The 16,809-nt window shown below is 42.0% G+C and overlaps 1 protein-coding gene across 1 annotated transcript in view; it reads left to right on the forward strand.

Annotated features, from left to right (window-relative positions):
• Window positions 1-553: 553 nt before the first annotated feature.
• GSTT1 (glutathione S-transferase THETA 1) overlaps window positions 554-16,809 on the forward strand; it is a 319,954-nt gene continuing 303,698 nt past the window's right edge. The window contains exon 1 of the mRNA XM_089438574.1: window positions 554-852. Within this exon, the coding sequence (XP_089294700.1) occupies window positions 785-852 (68 nt within the window). The 5' untranslated portion in view covers window positions 554-784. The remainder of the gene's footprint in view (window positions 853-16,809) is intronic.

Raw genomic sequence — 16,809 nt, forward strand, 5'->3', positions numbered from 1 at the left:
TGTCATTTCCTTATATTCCACACTATATTTATCTTAACTCGTATAAAGTAACGACGAACAATAAAACCTTAATTGCTTGACCTTCCTTTTGGATAGGAGGTACACAAGTGGGAATAGTATTTGGCTTTAGGTATGGAGCTAAGGTTAGATGCTAGCTGGAAGCACGTGACTCCAAAAGAGATAGCCTCATTGGTGGCCACCAAGAATATTGCCTTATTTCTAAATATTATTTAGACTAAAACCACCCAAGTATATATAAAATTACTTTTAATTCGCTGAAAGTTCATCTTGGACATATATACAAAAACATGTTAATGTCCGAAAAAAAAACATATTTAACAAAAATTAAATCTACACCTTATAGATGATCAATATATTATTTCATAAACCTAAATTATTTAAATATAATAATGCTGTTTCACTCCGAGAGTCTTGAGATAGCCTTAGGAAAGGTAAAGCTAATACTACTAAGTATTGTTATAAACTTTTTCATATTAATTCCCTTAGGAAAGGGTAAAGCTAATACTACTAAATATATAATAAACTTTTTCATATTAATTCCTAGGGGAGGTAAAACAGGAAGAAAGAAAGACGAACTTCGCACCCTTCTCCACTATTGATCGTGGCCGACGGGACTCTCACGTCACTCTTCAGTGAACAAATTAAATAGATCCGGCATTCGGACAGTGCTAGGTGCGTACGTACGAGTTTTGGCAACAACAAATCAACTGATACGAACTTTTTTGTGTTTTCCTCGATCATTTCTGAAAGCTGAAGTGAAGCCATGGGAAAGCTGCGTGTGTACGTGGACAGAATGTCCCAGCCATCGCGCGCTGTACTTATTTTCTGCAAGTATGTATATTAATGCGCGCAGCTTCAATTCAATATGGTTACCCATGGTTTAATGTTTTATTTTTATTATTATATTCCATTACAACAAATAAGGGCGCCAACAATTTTTGTAAAAATGCTCGAAAAAATAAGAGCTGTACAAAATTGTTTTTGTGTAACAGAAGATTGTTCTTGCTCGCTGCATCGTTGAAAAACCCGGATTGTTCTCTATAAAACCTTTAAAGTGGGGGTTTTATTGGAATGAGTAGCCCCTATTTGAGCTTTCATTTCTTAGCTTATGCTATGATATTTTGGTCTTTTGGTTTTGAGGTATATTTTTATAATAATATTGTGTAGTTATTATGTACAGTCAACAAAGTAGCTTTGGTAGAAACTTGTGACTTGGCAAGAGTTGAAATGTTCAGAAACATTCTAATACGAGACTTGACTTGTAGGAAATGCTTATGTTTAGAGCCTCTTCACAATGAAAGAAAGAAAGAAAGAAATAATATTTTTAAAGTTCATGAGGCTAAAGAATCAAGATAGCCTAAGGGAAAAATCGCTTCTTCATATGATTCTTGTATTCAACTCTTTTTCTGTAAAGCTTCACAATAAATGCTCCCCACTTCTCAACAAAACCCTCGCTGAATAAATTACACCAAGAGCTAGCTGCCAGAATATGTGCGTAACTTTCCTGCTGTCTTTGAACGCTTCACATTCTAAAATGAACTGCTTTTCTGTTTCCACTTTTCCGGAAGAGCAAAAATACATACTCTTTCCTCCCACACTTCTTTTGGCCTTTTCTAGCACCCTGTTTCACAATGAAGTTGATAAGAATTAGTCCTTAACTGTGCAAGAAGAATTTTAACTCTCCAAGAAATATTGACCCCTATGTGCGCTTTTTGTTGATGATTATGAGTGGGATTAAACTCTTCAATATAATACTTTTTCTTTCTCCCTAATTCCTTATCCCTAGTGCGTTTGTGGAATTTATCCATAACAAAAGCTTTTACCTTTTTACTGTTTATGGGACACATGTTCAGGCAAATACCCCATTTAATAAACCATTTGTTATTTTTCTGCGTTCAAGTCTTCTTTCTTTTGCACAATATGTCATTGAAGACAACCTTAGACAATCTGCCCTTTTCCATTTGCTCAATTTTCTTTAAATACCTTATGACTCACACCATAGCAATTGCTTCAATAGGAGCAGCCAGTGTTTCACTTAACAAGATAGCATAAGGATTTGCACTTTTAATTTTGAATTTGTTTGTAATCAAATGCTTCCAAATTTTCTCAATTTGTTTCTACTGCATGTCGGATGTACTGCTGGCCCATAGTTTACAACCGGAGAGAATCATCAGAATCACTAAAAGCCCAAAAAGAGTTTGAGTGGTTTTCCAATCCCATAACTTTGCCTCTCTACACCTATTTTGAAAGCATAAAATGCTTTCCAACCCCCCAAAGTTCTTTTCTTTCTACAACCATCCCAACTTAGATTTCTGTTGAAGTCAATTCCGAGGTACTTGTAATCGGTAACTTCTTCCATAGTGCTGCCTTCAAAGTTGAACTTGTGTTGGTTATGTTTTCTTTCGTTAGAGAACCACTATTTCCGTTTTGCTAATATTGACTTGCATCCCCACCTTTCTACAAAAATGTTCAAGGGAGAGTAAGTGCTCTGGCAAACCAAGAGTAGATTTAACAATCAGAATAAGGTCATCTGCATACAAAAGAGACCTTATAACAAACTTGCCCAAATGGATACCGTCACCCCCTTGCAAATTTAGCCACTCTTCAAGCTTGTCGATATATAAACCAAAAAGGGTAGGAGACAATGGGCAACCTTGCTTGACTCCAATATCACTTCTAAAACTTTCAGAATTGCTTGCTGAAGTTCTAATTTTGACTTTCACCTCTTCATATAGCCTATGCACAATTGCTCTCAAATACCTAGGAACCCAAAGTTCCTCCATTCCGTGCCAAAGCTTTTCCCTAGGAACTGTGTCAAAGGATTTTCTAAAATCAACAAAGCAACAAAAAACTTCTTCCTTTTTCTCTCAAACTTTTTCAATGATGTGTATTAAAGTTATACCATGATTAACTGTGGAATGTCTAGGTCTAAAACCTGCTTGTTCGTTAACACGTTTATCTCTTTCTCCTACCCACTTGCTGATTTTATTTTCTAGCATGCTTCCAAATAACTTTGCAAACAAGGGGTTTATCATTATGGTCCACTAATCGGAGGGATTATTGACGTCACCACTCTTGAAAAGAGGTATTGCCAGACTAGTCGTCCAATCTGTGGTTGTTGAAATCTTTTGTACTATGAGGTGCAAGAATTTTTATGCCCAACTTTAGATACTCTGCTTGGAGTTCAGCTAAGTCATTTGCTTTTCCAACTCCCAACTTCTTGATACCCATCTCTACTTCTTGCGTCGTCAAGAGTTCATTATCAGTGTTGACCAAGGGGGGAAGGTCAACCTTAGGATCCTGCTCATAGAGTTGTCTTGCGTAGTCGAACCATTTAGAAGCTGTAATACTATTTTTAGTTTGCATCTTTCTCAGTTAGAGCTCCTTCCAAAACAATTTGGAGTTATTTTTCCCAAGGAAGATTAGTTCTTCCCTCTTTGAAGCGATGAAATCAACGTTTTTCTTTCTTAATATCTGCTTGTAAGCTTTGAGCTTTATGTTAACCTTGTTTGATTCTTTCCACATTCTCCTTGATTTTTTGCATTCCTCATCAAACCAAGTGTTAACCGGAAAACAATTTGTTTCAGATTTCTCAATCTTTGCTCTTTTGCACTCTGCAAGTGCGCTTTGAATTAAATGTGTTAATTCGTGACTGTGAAGACCGTGAATTGAGATTTTCTTCTTCTCGAAGAGCCTCTATAACGTTATTTTGAAGGTATTACAATTTTCTGGAGTCAAAAGAATTCTGTCCATTGGGAGGTTTTGTTGAATACACTGAGTTTTTGACCCTAACTACTTCTTTCCAATCCAAGAGAAACTTAAATAAATTAAATAGACTTGAATCAATAATGCTAATTTAACATCTATAAATTCTACCATTTTCTAATTTTCAACATGTAGCCTCTAAAAAAATATATATTTTTAGCCATTAAATTCACTCAAACTATATTTAGGTAAAAAAATACATATTTATGATCATAATATATCAAAATATCTTTTGGTTGTGAATGATGTTACTACCAAAATTACAAGACCAGCCTACACACTTGATTTATTTTGATAGAAGGGCCAAGAATCATATGACTGTGGCTGGGGTGTAGCAAATAAAATATAAATTTTATTTTATAAATATATTTTAACGTCAAAGCCCACAAGACTTTGGATTGACAGTAAACATGTGTTTTGTTAAAGTACTCTGTATGAAAAAGTCATAAATTCAAATCCCTATAAATATTTACCCATATATATAACATCAGAATCATTAAGCAATCATGTAGATAAAAAGAAAAGGAAATTAAGGAATTGATCTTGATGTTTTAAAAGATTAAAGGTTGGAATGGGATATCTGTGAGTTTATTTTATCATCATATATTATTTTTTTTCTCTAAGTTAAGTTAATCTATTGATATATAACAAAAATGTACAGAGGACTAAGCCTCGGCAAAGTTTAACATAGTGTTTTAGAATATATCTGGACTGCTCCAACATTGGGGAACCAATCCATAGAGACAAAAACCTGAAGGGGTATCAGTCCTCAAGACCGAAAGCAACAACAAAAAAACCAGTGAAGTTTTACCATGACAAAAAGATCCAGACAAAAGACCAGTTTCCAGTAGAACTAACATAGAAAAAAGACGGAAAAAATATTGATCTAGCTAACAGACCGGCCGAAGGCTCTGCATCCTAGGGTTTCTGCACAACCCTGCAACGGAGCAGCTTGACCATCTCTGCCGCCGCCCTCCGTTCGCCTTCTCACTGTAGCAGAAGACTACCGACATAGTCAGAATGGCAATGGAGTTCCCTCAGGGGGGGGCTTCAAAGACCTCCCCGTCATCTGAAAAGGAGCCGTCATCAAAGAACACGACAAAGCCAATGGGTCCAGAATATGAAAACTCGAATAATAGAGATGCCCCTATGCAAGAGATGACAAAAGCCTCTGCAGAACAGTCAGACAAATGCAGTGAAGAACAAGAAGAAAAGCAAGGGCAACAGATACCGCCCAAAGTCACCTCAGCGACATGCAAACCCATAGCAGCTGAAAGACCCAAAATAGAACTTCCCAGCCATAGAATCAATGAACACATCCAGTTCATGAGGGACCATGCGCTCATTGGAAAATTTATTGGATTTTGGCCGACTGAAAAAGCTCTGCAAGGATGGATCTCTGCCAAATGGAAACCCAAGGGACAGGTCACCCTGCAGCTAGGACCAAAAGGGTTCTTCACAACAATATTCATCTACATCGAAGATCGGAACAGGGTCATGGATGAAGGTCCCTACTTCTTCAACTCAGCTGGTTTGTACTTAAGGTCCTGGGTAGAGAGATTTAACCCTGACAAGGAGGATCTCAGCTGGGCACCAGTATGGATAAGGATGTACTCGCTCCCATCGGAATATTGGGACGAAGAATCGCTAAGAGACATAGGCAAGGGGCTGGGGGAGTTTATAAAAATCGCTGAAGAAACGAAGCTGCGTAGATACACATCATATGCTCGTATTTGTGTCTTCATGTGCCTGGATCAAGCCCTCCCGGATTCGGTAAGTCTCTTCCATGATGACTATGAATGGATACAGCCTTTGGATTTTGAACATGTTCCCTTTCGTTGTCGTAAGTGTCATGCCCACGGGCATCTGTTCTGAGATTGTCCTCTAAATGCCAAGCCCCAAGCCGCTGACCCCTCAGACAAATCGGCCCAGGATGGCTTCACCAAAGTTGTCCATCGCAAGAGATCGCACAAAAGACCTACCACTGGGAAGAAGCCCCAGCAGAACGCAGCCTCCATTCCCTCTACAAGCAACAACTTTGAGGTTCTTGCCAAATCTTCTGAAGATAGTCCTCAGATCTCTCAGCCAAACCTTCCGCTGATCATCCCGTCCTCATCCCATCCGCCTTTTGGTTCCTCTCCCAACCCCCTGCCCCGAAAAGAGAATCCTAGAACTCCTGAGGTAGCCCGCAAGGATCCTAATCGAAAACTTAATGAGATGGATGTTGACGGACTCCCCGACCAACTTCCGCCCCTAGCACTCACCTCCGCAGAAAGCAGTCAGACGCAACACATGGATGAAGAACCGGAAAGCATAGATTTGCGAGGACTTGACATCTTCGAGCTTGAGCAAGCTTGTAAAAAGAAAGACTACGACAAGATTCAAGAGCACCAGCTCAGTACACTGGAAGTCATTATCTCAAGGGCTTACCAGCAACATCAACTGGGCATACAGCCAGGCAGTCAGTGGGATGGAAGCTTCCTTCCTAAAGACTCCAAAAAATGCGGAAGAAAGACAGATCTTCAAAGAACTATTGCAATAGGGAAAATCCTGGTAGACTCAGGCAGATATGCTAAGCTGACTAAGTATTACAAATCCACCACCAATAGTGAACCATGAAGCTCACCTCATGGAACATAAGAGGGCTCAACAGCCCTGAGAAACTCAGGATGATAAAAAACATGATAAAACAGGAGCAGCCCCAAATTTTCTTCTTGCAGGAAACAAAATGCAATAGCAACACTCTGGGCAACATTCTTTCCAGAGCATGGCCGGGCTGTCATTCGGTAGCGGTGGATGCTTCAGGGGCCTCCGGAGGACTGGCTATTGCTTGGAACACACAAGCTATAACGCTTTCAGATTTTCATGCTTCCCATCACATCATTCAGGCTACTTTTCATATAATTGGCACCGACATTCATGGTCATCTGACAAATGTTTACTTCCCTCAGGAGATAGGAAAAAAATTGCTCTTCTAGATACAATACAAGCGCTTAATCTCAATAGAAACAATCCATTGTGGATCATTGGCGGCGATTTTAACATGATCACCAAATTGTAGGAAAAGCGGGGAGGACGCGCTAAGCTGGACCTGGAAAATAGCCACTTTAAAGAATTCATCCAAAATAATCTGCTAATTGATCTGCAATTTTGCAATGGAATGCACACATGGAGCAATCGCAGGGCGGGCAAACATCAAATTGCTTCCAAACTAGACAGATATCTCATCTCTGACAACGCTGTGCATCTGGGGGGCGACATCACGGCATCAATTCTTCCATTTGCAGGCTCTGACCATTGGCCTATCGCCATCCAATGGCAAAGACCAGGAAACTCGATCAGGCGTCCATTCCGATTCGAAGCGTTCTGGCTCACACACCCCGCTTTCAAAGACTTCATCAATTCAACTTGGAACAATTTCCCTGCGCCTGAAGGTTCAAAAATGTTCCAGTTTCAACAGAAACTCAAATTCCTGAAATCCCGAATCAAACAATGGAATCAAGAGATTTTCGGCAACATATTCCAGGCTCAACAAGATCTTAACAAAGATATGAAAGATCTCCAACAACAAATTATAACAGAGGGATACAAGGAAGGGATTTTGGAGCAAGAGAAGCACATTCACAATCAACTGGAGGAGAGAAGACGGCAGGAAGAAATCCTTTGGAAGCAAAAATCAAGGATTAGATGCATAAAGAAGGAGAAAGGAACACCAAATACTTCCACAGAACAACAATTCAAAGAAGAATGCACAATACCATCTCTTTCATTCAAAAACCAGGAGGAGAAAGAGTGGAAAACCATGCAGAGATCGAACAGGAGTTCATCAATCACTTCCAGGAAGTCCATCAGGAACCCCAGATTGATAGACAGCTTGCCATAGAAAGGATCACTCAAAACGTGCCGAAAATTGTCACTGAAGAACACAACCAACTCCTTCTGCGACCAGTCATGCCTCAGGAGGTGGATTTGGCCATGAAACAGCTCAAGGAGGGCAAAGCCCCTGGTCCAGATGGATTCACCACTACTTTCTTCCACACCTTCTGGGACCTCATAAAAGAAGAAGTATGGCAAGTGGTGGAGGAGTCGCGGTCCTTTCATTGGCTTTTGCCTTCCCTAAACTCAACTTTCATCGCCCTCATACCGAAGGAAGAGAACATCAGTACTCCGGATAAATTTCGACCAATTGCGCTTTGCAACGTCATTTACAAGGTGATATCTAAAGTCATTGCCAACAGGTTGAAGCCGCTTCTGCCCCTGCTCATATCGCCTGAACAAGCTGGATACGTAGAAGGAAGACAAATCTTGGATGGCATCATTCTCACGCATGAAATCATACACTCCCTCAAGCATTCCAAACAGGCAGGTATGATTCTTAAGATTGATCTTTCCAAAGCCTTTGATAAGTTGAGTTGGTCTTACATTCAAGAAATGTTAACTGCCTTTGGTTTCTCCCCAACATGGACTCGCTGGATTCTGAGTTTAATCTCAACTACACTCTTCTCCATACTCATCAATGGCATTCCCTCTCGTCCTTTTAGTCCCTCCAGAGGTATTAAATAGGGGGACCCCCTCTCCCCTTTTCTATTTGTTCTGATGGCAGAAGGTTTGGGACGCCATATCAAGCAAGCCCTCATCTCCCAGTGCCTCAAAGGTTTATCCATTCACAACTCTTCAGCCATTACTCATCAACAGTTCGTTGATGACAACATGCTTTTTGGGTACCCCTCTGTTCAGGAAGCCTCCCTTTACAAATCCCTTTTGAATGACTTCTCTGAAGCTTCAGGAATGAGTGTAAACACAGCCAAATCGCAAATTTTCTTCTATCACACTCCCCCTATCACTCAATTTGCCATTGCTCGTATCCTGGGCTTTTCCATAGCCTCCCTTCCTTCCAAATACCTTGGAGCCCCCCTCACAGACTCTGCCATCAAGCACGCCTCTTGGCGTATGCTCCTTGAAAAACTTGAATCTCGCCTCTCCTTATGGACGCATAGAACCTTGAACATTGCCAGTAGATTAGTGCTCATCAAAGCGGTGCTTCAGGCAATGCCTCTCTACCTCTTCTCAATCCTGGCAGCGCCTAAATGCATCCTCAAAAAAATCAAAGCTCTACAGCGCAATTTTCTCTGGGGCGCAACAGGTACAAATCGCAAATGGGCCTTGGTAAAATGGACCACTGTATGCAAGCCAAAAGAACAAGGGGGAATAGGGCTGCGAGACCCCAGTCAAAGCAACGCAATCATGGGCGCAAAAATATGGTGGCAATGGCTCTCTGATCCCACTAAGCCATGGGCAGCAATATGGACAGCGAAATATGCCAACCATAGACCATCAAAGGAGCTCATAAGATTCATTCCGAATGACAAAGGATCACTAATATGGAACACTGCGAAACAACATTATTTGCTGATTCAACAACACAGTTTTTGGGAAATAAAAAATGGCAGCACTGCCAGATTCTGGACGGATGCCTGGAACCAAATTCCAAAGCTTAGCGGCCTACTTAGTTAGCCTCCTAGCCAAGATTGGGAAGAGCAGCAAAAGGTATCCGTCAAGCAACAGTGGAATCCGGAGACAGAACAGGGATACAGACAATGGAAGTGGATTGACAGGCTGATCAGGAACGCAGATGACCAGACTAAGGAGGTCTTGGAAAGGGAGCTACTAAATCGACGCATCAGATCTTCAGAAGGCAGGGATATATTAAGATGGGGATATACCCCCAGAGGCACATTTACCACCAAAGAGGCTTACAACATTGTGAGCAAAGACACAACGCCTCTGGATCCGATCTGGGATAGAATATGGACACAGGGTACTTGGCCCAAAGTTTCTCTCTTCCTCTGGCTTGTTGGGCACAGGAAAATACTCACATGGGACAATCTCAGGAAAAAAAACTATCATGGGCCCTCTAGGTGTCCCAATTGTAATTCTCAGGAGGAAACGCTACAACATCTCCTGGACTCTTGCACTCTTGCCAATCAAATGTGGGAGAAAGCTAGCTTCCGATGCCAAAAAAGATGCAGAGGATCCGAAGATATCATCAATTCCATTCGTCATTGGCCTCAGCATCCTTATAAAAGCAAGCTTCTTAACCACCTATGGAGTTTGATTCCCGACCTCCTTCTATGGACAATTTGGAAAGAATGGAACAAATGCATATTCAAAGATCAAAGCACTCCTTCAGAAATCCTCTGGAGCAACTTCTACATCAATCTTAAAGAGACCTTGGCGCTCCAAACTTGGACCCCGGATGATTTCCCCTCCCATGCAAAAGAGAAAGCCATATGGGAAAACTGGAACATTCAACTCCCACAAAGTACTCACAATCTCAGACATCCAGAAGGCAACGACAAAAGCAAGCACCCATGGACCCCCCCTCCAAAGCACACTTTCAAACTCAACTTTGACGGGGCTTCAAAGGGCAACCCTGGGAAGGCTGGGTTTGGAGGTATATTCAGAGATCATCAGGGCTTGCCCCTCCTAATATACTATGGAAATATTGGCTGGGACACCAACAACTCGGCTGAACTGGAGGGACTTTGGCAAGGCCTCCTCCTCTCTCAACGACATGCTTTCAGCCATTGGAAATCGAAGTTGACTCCCTATTACTCATCACGATGGTCAATCAACTTCTCAACGGGGCTTATGCGTAGAAAATAGCCAATAGTTGGAGACTCGAAGACAGATTGAATGCAATCGAACAACTGTTTCACACTAATCGGGCCATCATCTGCAACCATGTTAAACGGGAAGGCAACAAGGTCGCTGATCTTCTAGCCAACCTGGGGGTGGAAAATGGACATACTCTGATCACTGGAGCTCTGGACATAATCCAAAATCATGATCAAGAACAGGAATGCAAAATTTTGGTCCAACAGGATGCAGATACCCCGGATGCGGGTGTTTAAACAACTATCAATTTGGATGGGACAGAGGTGGCGTGAGGAGGCAAGACACCTGCCCACCTAGTACAACATGATCAATCGGTTCATAAATGAAGGCTCTCGGAATTTGGTTTATGCAGAGTTCACTTGCTCGCTGTTAAACGACTCTGATACTCCATCCCTGTCTGGCACCCTGGTTTATGTGCCCGCACGCGCCGGCTCGACTCAAACCTTGGCTCCATTCACTGCTGCAGTTATGTTGGATGTATCTCGAGACCTGAAGGAGATTGATATTTTAAGGCTCAGTTATGAGCCGGCGGGGGAGAAAATTCTGGCGATTCACTCGCAGAATTCTCCAAAGTCTGGACGGAGCTCCGATTTTGGCATTATTTATGTAGGTCTCATCCTCACTGCTGCTTCTGGTGGAATGAACTGGGAGGCGACTCTGTATCCTAGCTCTTTTCTTACGGTAGAGCTGCCTCCGTCCTCCTTTTGGTTTTTATACTAGGCACCAGGGCTGCGAAATGTAGTTTTCCTGTTTCCCATTGGCCTGGTCTTTGTGGTCACGCGCTCCGCTGGCTTGGTCATCATCGCTGACCCGCCTCGCTCTCTTACCACTGCTTCGATAGTCCCGATGCCTCGCCATCGCCATCGAATGAGGTCTCGACGAGGTTAGCTTAGGCGGGTGCCTTCCAGCTCGTCCACCGAGTCGCCCTCCCCTTCAAGCGACTTCTCTGTTGGGCACTATCCTCGCACTTGAAGTGGCAGAGGGCGTCCCTCGTATGGCTCTGTGCTCTTCACCTTCTGCAGTGCTCTGAATCGTCCAAGAATCACTGCGCATATTTCAGTGGTATTCCAGGAGGAAGCCCAAGAGGGAGAGCCTAGTTCCCATCAGGAGGGCCCAAAATCTGTTTCTGTTCCGACATCGAGCATCCAGTTGGAGATTGGTAGAGAGTCTTTGCAGGTTCTTGAGGCTCCAGCCAACAACGCTCTAAACGTGGCTATGGCGCCGGTCGATCCTGGTCCATCCAACTCAGCAGCTGTTCCTGAAGGGAACATGTATGATACAGGTTGATGCCGGATTATTGAAGAACCTCCTGATGTTTAGCTTGTTTTTTGTTGTCATGATAGCTCAATAGGCGGCCCATACTATGGGGCATGTTTTTGTTCAGACGGTGATATGGAATTTTAGCTCTTTTTTGTATTTTGTAAACTCAGTAAAAGGTTCAAGACTGAGCTCCCTGATCTGGGGCAATCTCATTCCATGTTTATCTTGACACCTTTGCCTCTCTTCAGGGCAATGTGTTTGAGTTCGGTCTCGCTATAATTTTATTCCCCTTTTTGTTAATAGACTAATCTTACTTAGAAAAAAAAACATAGCAAAAAGACCAGACAAAAGACAGCTGGCAGCCACGTCAAATTAGTTGAATTCATCCGGGATGGGTTCCTCAACAATTGGGCACGCCCAGTCATCCGCCTCCTCCGTTGATGCTATGCCGTGTGGCCCACCTCCACCGCCATGTGGCTCATCCGCCGGATGGACACCTCCATGTCTACTAGTTGCCACCTGCGGAGCTAGCCCGTCATTACCGATTCCACCTGGGGAGCTCGTGGCTGCAGAGCTACCACCCGCAGCATGCTGACTGCCACCAATATTCTTGCCATGCAGAACAGAATTACCTTCGTCCAGTAGGTTCTTTCTTGTGTCTCTGCCATTGCCGCGTTTGGGAGCTTCCTCTTGCCGTAAGTCAAAATTTTCCACCTGAGAAGCAGGCTGCTCATTGTCTTCGGTGCAGAGGATGGAGATTGTAGCGGTAATTGCTGGCCTGTTGAGAGTGCTACAAAATCTAAACTGGGTTTAGTGGGGAACCTGATGAAGGGGCAAAGGAAAACTAACAGAGGGGACTGCTAAATCACCGTGATTTGCACCTGAAGACCGAGCATGACCCCGTCCACTTCGAGTACTGGGATATCTACCCGAACCATATCTCTGGGGATGATGCAGTTCAGGGGAGGGAGAGGAGGCTGCAGGCTTAGGGTTCGGTTCAGTCTGAGGGCGGGAACTGCCTCCTCGAGCTCCTCCTTTGCGACTTCTCATGCGATGTCGCACCATGTTGGAATTTCTGGCTGAGTGATAAGAGGGAGTTGTGACAGAGGGAGCGATGACAGAGGGAGCGCTGACAGAGGGATTGTGAGGGGCAGGGTCAGGCTGGGCGATGGTTAGATGGCAGAAACTGGAATGGGAATGGTGATGCCCATTTCCAAAATCAACGCAACAAACTAACCAGCAGCGATGCCCAGTTACTGTGCGGGAGCTGGGTTCAGAAGCTTGGAGCAGGCAGTTGCAGTGGAGCAGGGGAGAAGGAGAGACATTGAGCCAAGGGGAAGCCATGTCCGAGCAGTTAATGGCTCTTTCTCGATTCGAGCCTGCATTAAATGTCGCCTGTGTGTGTCAAGAGAGTGACTCAGGGTGGTATGGGGAGAGGTACCATCGGCCAAGTGGCCCGTCCTCTCGCTGCTGTTCTTCGTAATTTTCATTAATTCACTGTATGTCACCCGCATCCGGGTGTTATCATCATATGTTATTATTTACATCAAGGTAATTAATTGTCTCACATTTCTTTTTCTCAGTTTGATTTATAAACATCACACAAGTGTGTTATACATTTAGGTTTTAGAGTGCACTTGGGTTCATGTAGATTAGATTAGAATTATTAAGCAGTCATGTAGATAAAAAGAAAAGGAAATTAAGTGATCTTGATGTTTTAAAAAGATTAAAGGTTGGAATGGATATATGTGAGTTTATTTTATCACCATATAGTATTTTTTATATCAAGGTAATTAATTGTCTCACATTCCTTTTTCTCATTCTGATTTATAAACATCACACAAGTGTGTTATACATTTAGGTTTCAGAGTGCACCTGGGTTCTTCGAATGCAATGAAAGCTTATATGTATATAATGCAAAAATAAGACCTTTTGATGCACACAGTTCTATAACCAAGTACATACGTAAAATTTCCATGGATTCATATGATGTACACAGTTCTATAACTAAGGAAATACCAAAAAATTCCATGGATTCATATGATGGACCATGGCAAGATGAAACAAACTGATGCATCATATCTGATGACCACAAGAAGGTCTTGCAATTTCTCTTGATGCTTTGATGGTTTGCTTCATCCACATTAACTCTGAACTTAGGCTTCCCATGGGCATGTTTATGATCCAATTGGATGCTAGATCAACATTTTCCAATTCAATAGCCGTAAAATTAGTTGCAGCAGCAGTGTTAGACCAAATAGTTTAGAATTTAATCTAGAATCTAGATAATGCTTAAACTAAAAAAAAAATTCAGTAGTATCATGGAAACAATTTGCCAATGAGATTCGGATCTTTCAACTTTCATTTAGAGTTTGAGATTATAATTGACAAACATGAAATCGTTACGGTGTTTCGGGTTACGCTGTTGTGTATTGTGTCTTTTGGTTTGTTTTTTGCGTTATCCTGTGGTGTTTTGGGGTTACTTTGATACAAGAGGCGAGAAAATTGAGTGATGCCCTGTTTCTTCTGTCTGCTTGCCTGCCTCAGTCTTCATGATTCATGCATATCTTCAAGAATCTTATCCCCATATTCAACTATTTCAGCCAACATTTTTGCCCTTAGCTTCATAGGTAAGGGCTTTGATTCTCGGGCCAACGATGGTAATAATATCTACTATTGATTGCCAATAGGGGTCCTAGCCACATTGGAATGAATGGTATAATAGCATAAAAAATTCTGTTACCTTCCTAGCTTGCTCATGCACATTTTCCTCTTGCTTGTGTCATCCAAGGTAGGTTGGGAGCCAAGTTTAGTATAAGATGTAGTGAAGGCATACACATGGTGATGTCCCTGTTACGGTGTTGGACCTGCCAACATTCAGGGGATCACCCCGATATGAAGTCCCAACTAGACCTCACATTGTTTGGTGTGGGAGTCCCATCCAGTATGATGGCCTGATTGCCATTATCTTAAATGTTTGCCTTAGCTCTTGCTTGTCAACACAAGAGAGTGGTCTGCTTTATCTTCGAGTAGTGAGGTTCACATGCCTGGTGATTAATAGTGTTACTTGTGTCAAGGTTCTTTCACCGGAGAGAGGAAGGGTGGGAGTGAGTCCCAAGTCGGATGGGAGGAAACCCAACTCTGTTAGGAACACACAACACAATAGGACGTGCACAGCTTCCGAAGGAGGAATCCACACGGATGTGGCAATCACAACACACAAGGGAAGATAACACGTACAACACTCAGCGGGCAATCCGCGCGAGTGCGACGGTCGTTATAGCAAGTTTACGTGAAAGGTTCTGTCTCATGTCCGAGAGGTGACCAACACGGGCAAGACAACATTAACAACATATGCAACACATTTTCATTAACATATATGTATTAGAACGGTTGAATGAATCCAAGTGCTAAAAACAGAGGTTAAAGCAACATGCATTACAAGTGTTCAAGACGAATCTTACAAACAGTTACAACACATGTGTGAAAACATGCTGGCCTGTTAGCAGGTTTCTGAATTAAGCGAAAGTTCCAAGACACATCGATACACCATACATCACTAACCCCGTGGGTGGGGCGTTGGAGCCACTACTTACTCCTCAAAGAAAAGATTACAGACTCTCAAGGCGATGTGGGAAAATGCACAAAAAACCTATGCTAAAGGATCTACCAAGCAAGGATGTTTCCCAACCAAAACAAAGGTTCAAGATAGACAAGAAGGCTCTTGGAAAATGATTCCACGAAGAAGGTTTCCTCCCAGGTATCAACCCACCTTTTATGGTTTTTGTTATTCATGTAGAAAGTTTGGGCATAAAGCTATAGATTGTCGTACTTATGAAAGCAACTTTGGAAGATCTTTTAGGAATATCTATTCCAAAAATCCACAAGCAAACTTTAGGCAAAATTATAACAGATTTGACTGGTTAAGAAATGAAGTAGAATGCTATAAATGCAACAAATTTGGACATTTGGCTAAGGATTGTAGGTTTATGCTCCCCTCAAGGGAATCACAACAAAATTGGAATGAACAAGTCTAGAAGAAGAAAATTGAAAGGTGCACTCTTGCATTAAAGGCTCAAAGTAAAAAGAATGTTTGGTATGTCGATAGCGGTTGTTCTACACATATGACTGGAGATAGGAATAAATTTATATATTTAAAGGAAGGAAAAGATGGAACAATATCCTTTGGAAATGATGGATCTTCAAATGTCATAGGAACAGGTATTGTCAAGCTTGGAAGCAAGGATGCTATAGCAAAAGATGTGCTTCTTGTTGAAAATATGAATCATAGTTTGCTAAGTGTAGGTCAAATGTGTGATCAAGGACACACAATGTTATTTGACTCAAAGAAATGTGAAATAAGAAAAGAAAAATCCAGACAACTTGTGGCTATTGGAAGTAGAGGTCTAAATGACATAAGTCATCCTTAGTCCTATACATGCATCTTGAACTAATTCCGTGATTCGTATTTGAAGGCAGTATAGTGGAGAATGATTTGTGGGTAGTGAAGTCTTGGTGAGATCTAGATCCACGGGTGATATAATCTGTGGCTTGGTGAATATAACACAGTAGTTCATTTTTGTGGCTCAGATTACACACACTGGCCTCTACCTGTTGCAGCCTCAGACGTGTGTGAATAAGTGAAGTTTTTGGGTAAAAGAAGTATTGAACTTGTGTGCCTTCAACAATAATGAATTTGGAGGTGTAAAAGATCTGTGGCCTTGTCAAGAAATTGAAGACTTGAATAGTGAAGACTTGGATTGACATTGAGAACATTATATTGGGCATAGTTTGGAGCAGTCTTTAAGAAGGCTCTTGGTGAATACATCTTAAAGTGAATTTGATGAAGTCTTGGGGATCTTCTTGATTAGTATATCTTGGAAATCTATTGAAGACATTAGAGCAGTTGATCTTGTAGACACATTGAAGACTTGTGGAGATTATTGGAGACCATGATATAATCATGAGGTGACTTGAAGAACTTGCTTGGGTAAGATGAAGTGCAGTGGCGATACCTTCTAATTGACAAGGTTGTCATTGATGATATAGCATGGAGACTACAGTGAAGCTGAAGATTGACATGGC

This window comes from Pinus tabuliformis, chromosome 9 (assembly GCF_031772625.1).
Source record: "Pinus tabuliformis cultivar Carrire ecotype Pingquan chromosome 9, CPIR1, whole genome shotgun sequence".
Taxonomy (NCBI): domain Eukaryota; kingdom Viridiplantae; phylum Streptophyta; class Pinopsida; order Pinales; family Pinaceae; genus Pinus; species Pinus tabuliformis.